General features: G+C 38.9%; 1 protein-coding gene across 2 annotated transcripts in view; it reads right to left on the bottom strand.

The window, feature by feature from the left end:
- Positions 1-5,183: 5,183 nt before the first annotated feature.
- Positions 5,184-7,268, bottom strand: part of ABCB5 (ATP binding cassette subfamily B member 5) — a 39,680-nt gene continuing 37,595 nt past the window's right edge. For both annotated transcript variants that reach the window (XM_010712758.3, XM_010712757.3), the window contains exons 28-29: positions 6,841-6,987; positions 5,184-6,326 (exon numbers count right to left, since the gene is read on the bottom strand). In XM_010712758.3, coding sequence (XP_010711060.1) covers positions 6,129-6,326; positions 6,841-6,987 — 345 coding nt within the window. In that variant the 3' untranslated portion in view covers positions 5,184-6,128. The remainder of the gene's footprint in view (positions 6,327-6,840; positions 6,988-7,268) is intronic.

Genomic DNA, 7,268 nt, shown 5'->3' with positions numbered 1-7,268 from the left:
GAAACCTGTTTATCCCAACAAAAAATACTTTACTGGATATTAGAAAGTAAATCATATTACAGATGCCTCTTCATATTGCTCTAGCATCATAAAAGTGACCCATTAAAATTTCATCTTCGTATTCTGCATTGCTCCTATACACTTCATTTACAGTAAATAAAACACATGTAGCAGTTTTATAACTGAGGCTATTAGTGCTGTATAAAGTGATAGCTGTTTGGTTGTTTCCTCTGAAGCAAAACACACACATCACTGCCAGGTGCATGATCATATGGATAGCAGATGTGAAAATGAGTACTCCACTTATCATTTTTAGCATGGTTTCATTAAAAAAATGGACAAAGGATTGGATTGTCAGAAAGACTATTTATTTTGAACCCTGAAAATGTTAACTCTGTTTAAAATTCGCCACATGCTGTTCAAGAGAGAAAAGAAATCCCAACTCTGCTAATTTGCTCATTACTACAAGCCATTTGAATTCTGCAAACTGTAAACTTATTTTCTGCTTATATATTCAGGATAATTAACTCCTGTTTTCTGAACATTCGTCCTTCACTTCAACATTCTTGCACTGCTAATATCCAGGTGAAGAAACTTTCCCTTCCTGTGCTCCAGAAGTCCTTTCTCACCCTCAAAGCTCACATCTGCAAGAGCAGCCTTTGTGGTCAGGGCCTCCTAATGTTATTTGCAGGACTGATAAGCTAACATAACTTCTATGAGAAAGATCAGACACTTAGAGTGATACTCCCTTTACCTAATGTAAGCATATAACCTGAATGGAAATCCATATTCCCCATTTACCTTTATGGTAAGAAATAGGGACATCTGTTGTGTAGTTCACTGCATTCTAAGACATCTGGAAACAGATGAGTCAAATCCTACGGATGTTTTGAAGACAGTCTAGTTTATTTCTTCAGCCATACATGTCTGAAGCAGAGTGATAAGTGTCCCATTGCACTGTCTCTTTCCCTTCATTTCTTCCTTTGTAGAATATCATGTGCCTCCTCCAGGAGTATGCTAGATCAAATACTGAGGAACCAGGAATCAACAATTATTTGTAGGAGAATAATTATATTCAGGTCATCTTTTAGAATCCAGAAGACTGCAACAAAAGGAATTATTCTACTGGGGATTAATGAAAGGTGATTTTGCTTTGTAATATGTATGATAAGGCAATAATCACAGATGATGCTTGGAGAAATTAAGAAGGAGTGGGATGGTAAGGTGTTACTCTGATGGAAACAGAGGAACTGAAAACACAACAAATAACACAAACATATCCAAAGTCCTACTTTTTGGAGCTAACATGATTTCAAAATATCTTTCTGTGAAAGCATTCAATAAAACAAAAACTGGCAATTTGTGAGAATTACAGGAAGGCTTGGTGAGTTTTCTTTGGAGCATGAGATACTGATGTTGTTGGACTGGCTGGGAATAACCAGAGAGGATGTGTGAGTTTCCCTAAGGGCACAATAGATTATTATTTCCAGACAGAAAGACATACTTCATAAAATAGTTTCTTAATATAACTGCTGATGAACCAGGTAGGCAATAAAAACTCAAGATGATTGCTAGGGTCTCAGGTAGGTAAGAGTTGCTTGCAGGCTATTTGGCGGAGCACACCACAGAGGCAGATGGAAACAATCCACTGGAAATGATTCACTTACTGAGAGCAATGACAGTCTTCTGCTGAGAAATATTCTTGAATTTAGAAAGTAATCCTTTTGCATCTCTATTGCTTTTGGCACTTCCCCTTTGTCTCTGTCTGTCCTTTCACACTGTATCACAGTATAGCATCTGCTGTGCATGCTAGGGCAGGTGGTTGAGGAGAAAAAGCAGCCCAGGTAGCTGGAAGAGCCAGGCAGAGTTGTAACCATGGAAAATGTTGAAGCGATGGGCAGTTTGTGATAAGGCTTATAGGGCAGCTGGAACTTGGTAGAGAATAGCAGTGCATGGGGATTCTTCTAACTTTGAATAGAAAACTCAGTCCTCTGCATGTACCTAGGAATCCAGACTTAACAAATAAATCCCCCAAGTACATTTTAAAAGAAGGAACACATCTGTGCTGCTGATGGCCTTGTTACCTTGCTATTTATCTTCGTTCCTAATAGTCTGGAAGAATTTAGGTGCACCTCAATATCTCAGACCTTATATAAACTATGTTTTTACAGAAGTTTGTCTTGGAGAAGCATGGGCGCACAAAAAGAAGGCAAGTAACATACTGACTTTCACTTACCAGTTCATGTACAACATAGCTACAGCTGTAGTGATTACAAACTCATGTTTCTCTCATACAATCAAACAGAAAAGCTTAGAAAAACAGCCACTTCATTTTCTGTTTTTGGACAGGCACAACCATGACTCCAAGGCCTGTGGGAACTCTTCTGCTTTTGATTGTATTTATCTCTGTATAAAAATGAGCGGGTGAGCCCTATATTGAGAGAGAACTGTAGCACTGCTGTGAAATGCCTTCTCATGGAAGGGAGGGTTGCACAAGCCATCCTGAAAAGCTGTTTAATCTTCAAACAGAAAGCCAAATTCTTTGCATTGGATGTCTGGAAACAAGTTCACTGAAGGTAATGAAATGAGGTTATCAGCTGTGCTATGCATATCTATATGGTGGGATTTAGCAGGTCAAGATCTGGCTCTTTATTACCTTTGTTACAAGGGTAGCAATTTTTCTAGAGCTGACTCAGTCCAGGAAAGCAGTTTCACTTAACACCCTCCAGCAATGTCAAGTGAACAAACCTTAATTATCCTGCATGGTTTCTTAATGTTTCCCTTATTAATTAGTGAAATCACCTGCCATTAACTTTGAAAAAGGCCTGCTCCCAGGTGTGACAGGAATTTTTCTAGTGCTTACTGTGAGCTGTGTCCTGTGAGCTCTCCTTCTGCCTGACACTATCACGCCTGCAAACTTGTAAGTAAAAAGTCATAGGTACAACGTCTATTGATTATAGCAAGGGAAGGACAGGCTAGTTATCACCTGCCACAGTTTAATGGAACTGTGCAAACTCTGTGTTTTGATTAAGCTCATAAAACTAATCCTAGTAAAAAATAGATAAAAGACACATTGGTTTAGTATTTCAACTCATCCCAAAAGAAAAGGGTTGAGAATTGCAATTTTCATGAAAGTGTTCTTTTTTGTTATGCAATCAGGATTATAAAATAACGTCATTATGAGGCTATGCATTTCTTTACAGGTTTTAGATGCCTTTAAATTGAAATCTTATAGGTTGCAGAAGAAAGTAAACATTTGGGGAAAAAAAGCCCTGCCATGAGCTGGTAAACCTTACATTCATTTACTATTTTGCAAACAGCATTATTCTTCAATTGCTGACAGATACTTCAAACTGAAATAGAGCACCCAGAACTGGAAAATGTCCATGCCAACTGGGATCAGTGAGCTCCAATGCCTGTATGAGAACAAATGATTCTTTGAAGCCATAAGGGTTGTCAGTTCCTGTACCCTTTAGTTCACACCTTCTTGTCAACTCCATATCCCATCTCAGGGGCTTCAGTTTGTTTGTTAATAATTAATTTTTTAACTATACAGTCAATTTAAGTCACCATTAATTCATTCTCCAAAATTCCTTATGAATGCCTTCTCTGAAGTCTCAACTCTCATATTTGGAGCACAGTAAGATATTAATTCTCTAGCAGGCATAAAGCAAGTACATGGGCTGAATGCTTCTTATCTATTCATGAACAAGGCCTTCGGTATTTCTTGAGCTGATGTTCTTCCTTCATCACTATACTCATGACACTCATCTTAGGGGCGATGTCCCCAGTGGCATCACCAGCACCTTACTTGAGGCATGTAGCCCCTACTTGTATAGGGGTAAGGCAAATGTAACTCCAGCATCTGGGGTAGATGGCAACATAGTGAGGGGGATCTTAAAATGTATGTTCATAGGCCTTTTTTTTTCCCCATCAGTGCTAATTCTTCTGGTCTTTCTACCAGCCTTCTAGTGCTGAAAAGGTGCTTTTAACATGTATTTGTCTCTGACTCTATATCTACTTTTAATTGGCACACAGACAGCCTGTCAGCTGCATGGGCATAACCAGCTGTGGAAGGTGACATGAACAGTCTGAAATAAACCATCCGAGTACAAAGCTTGTTAGTAATGCCTACAGGCTGAATGTGCTAATCTATTTATAGATCCATTGAATCAGTAAAGTCACCCAGCTTGGTCTGTATTTTTGCAGGCATTCAGTAGTGTGCTATTCTGTCATTCTTACAGACAGCTGGAATTTTGCTCTGCTTCTTGCCCACCACTGTCTCTTTCCTGGTGAGTAGGGCTTGGTTTTGTCTGGTGGTTTTCTCACATCTGCAGATAACTTTTTAAAGAGGGCTATGACATTAGCAATTTTTAATATCCTTGTACTGAGTCAAATCTGTAAAATACATTTGTACATTAAAAAACAATTCACTTAGCATAAATAAATTAATGCTATTTACTTAAGTCATGTTCTCTATTCTCCCTTTTAATCTTCTAAGAGCAGAGGACACTCGAGGAACCTCTGTTAGGCACAGCTCTTTCACTCAGATCCCATGGCCCAGAGCAGCTCCCTCTGTCATGGCAGGAGCACCCATTCCTTTTGGCCCTAGCCAAAAGGCAAGCTCATCTTTCCACGTGGTGCTGCCAAGCATCTCACTTCAAGACCTTTCTTTGTTTATCCCTAAAATACATAGATGGTTTTGAGACTGTCCAGCTACTACAGCATGAGAACGCTCTACATGAACAGCGGTGAGGAACATGCTGAAAGTGATACAAGAGAAATAACTTTTCTTTCCATTGTGGGTAATATTTACCCTTAGAGAGGTCAACAAGGGGAAGCAACAAGCCCCATTAGGGACAGAACTTATTTTTCTAGGCTGACCCTGGTGAAACTGTTATAGCCCCTTCCAGGTCAAATACTGAATATTTCCTTACTCTGTTTGCCCCCATTTTACTAAATAATTCCAAGCTGGAGGTAGGAAGCACATTTTGGATTTTTCTGTTATCTGTGTGGATGCAAATGCAGTATTTTCCACAAAGATGTTCCATTAACCAGTCACAGATGTTAGATGATTCAGCTTAATAGCTGCTATTTCTATTTATATAGAGAAAATAATTTCCTGTTTTTTACTTAATTTTACTTGTTATTTTAGTACTATAATGAATAAGTTTCTGTAGTGCTGCAATTTATTACAACTGTAATGAAAAAACACATACGCATCCAACCCAAAGCAACAATCACCCTTTTCTTCCCCGAGAATGTTAGTAGATTAAGCAATAACATATTTTTTCCCCTAAATTAAGAATTCACTGCTTAATTCCACTGCAGAAATAAAGAAAAAGGGAATGTAACAGTGACTCCACTCCAAAGCAGCCATCCTAGCTCTGTCCTACAAAACTTTTGAAGTGACCCAAATGACTGCAGTTGAAAAGTACAACAGACACTATATAAACTATATAATATATACGACTCTATGGAAGCTTTCCACTATTACAATTATCATTTGAAATACAGCATTGAATCCTCAAAATATGTATGAAGGAGAATAATATCAGAAATATGGCAAGAAGTGTAAAAAACAATCACTTCTCTCTAAATGAGATAGAAATGCTTTTATTTCAAATATTATCTGTGACAATCAACAGCTCCTAAACCATAAAGAAAACTTCGCAGCTGCATCTTGTTGGTGGAAAAAAAAAAACAACAAAAAAAACAGAAGCAAGCACAAGCAGCCTTCTGCTTATCCGTGACAGTTAGCCATTGCCACACTCATGAACAACCCTTGATCTAGGTCAATTCATGTGGGCCAGAGTTTCAGGGGACAAAGATCTGGGTTCTCCCACCTGAACTGGTGGACTGGATGAGACTGCTTCAGGTCTGGCTCTCTCCAGATCACACTATCCCTCCAAATGCCCAGCCCCTGGGCTGCCACATGTACCTATCGCCCATGGGCATACACTGTTTATTCCTCTCTGGGTACATAGGTCAATGACAACACCAGGTAGAGCAACCAGGCTACACACTGCATGGCCACTGTTCCATCAGCAGAGATACAACCAACATTACTTCTCTGTCAGCTTTTCACATCTTCCCAGGAAAAACAAACAAAAATTCTACTAACAGCACTAATTAGAGACGTGTGCATTTACAAGGGCATAGTAGTGTCCTTCCTTTGCCAGTAGCTGGCTGTGGGTACCCTGCTCCACCACCCTGCCATTCTGGATCACCGCGATGATGTCTGCATTCTGTATGGTTGTCAGGCGGTGTGCAATTACAATGCAGGTTCGACCTTGCCGGGCATTATCCAGAGCTTTCTGAACAATCTGCACACAGATGTGAAAATGCTGTTAGCACTTGTAGAGCCTCAGACGTAGGAAACACATTTGATATCTTACTCTTATTATCACCTGAATATATCTCCTATAAACTAAGTACATGAGACATCCTTACTCAACAGGGTTTCTCTCAGTGAGAGAAGTCAGTGACAGTTGGATTCTCAGACATCAAGGTTGTGTCAGAACACAAATTCAGCATTTACTAGCGAATACAACTAACAGAAAAAAACACAGAGTATAATCTGAGCTGGTTTTCTTTTTTTTGTGAAGCTTTTTTTAAATGAAAAAAAATCTACTGCCTAACTTACACACAACTTCCTAACATTTTTAAATTCACAGCCTAAAATGGAAATGTTACTGTGATACACCTGCTTGTTTCTATTTTTCCCCATAGCTGAGCAACTGCATCACATTATGCTGATTTTCTTAAAGTTTTATTCTAGAGAAAAGCAACTTACTATGTATATAGCCATTAATAATTCACATGATGATCATTACTCACCTTTTCACTTTCTGTGTCAAGTGCAGAAGTAGCTTCGTCTAGAAGCAGAACAGCAGGATTACGAACCAGAGCTCGGGCAATTGCTATCCTTTGTTTTTGACCTCCAGAAAGTTGTGTTCCTTTCTCACCCACCCGAGTATTATATTTCTGAATGTTTGAAGGGGAGGAGAAAAAAAAAAAAGGCTTGAGAATACTCATAGAGAAAAGTAAAGTTTCACATGTAGCTATAAAAATGTTTAGGTTAGATTCATGAAAGAACAGTACAAATGGTTTTAATAAAGCTAAAGTGTTATAAACACCTCCAGCATGAATGGTTGTATAATAAGCCACCTTTTTATACCTTTACTTCCCCAAATTTACTTCCCCAAAGACTAGAGCAGCTCTTGAATTGTACTGCCAGTGATACAGTGTTAGGTGTCCAGGTGACA

Source organism: Meleagris gallopavo, chromosome 6 (assembly GCF_000146605.3).
Source record: "Meleagris gallopavo isolate NT-WF06-2002-E0010 breed Aviagen turkey brand Nicholas breeding stock chromosome 6, Turkey_5.1, whole genome shotgun sequence".
Classification (NCBI taxonomy): domain Eukaryota; kingdom Metazoa; phylum Chordata; class Aves; order Galliformes; family Phasianidae; genus Meleagris; species Meleagris gallopavo.
Note: the sequence above shows the minus strand (reverse complement) of the source record. Positions and strands in the feature narration are given on the sequence as shown.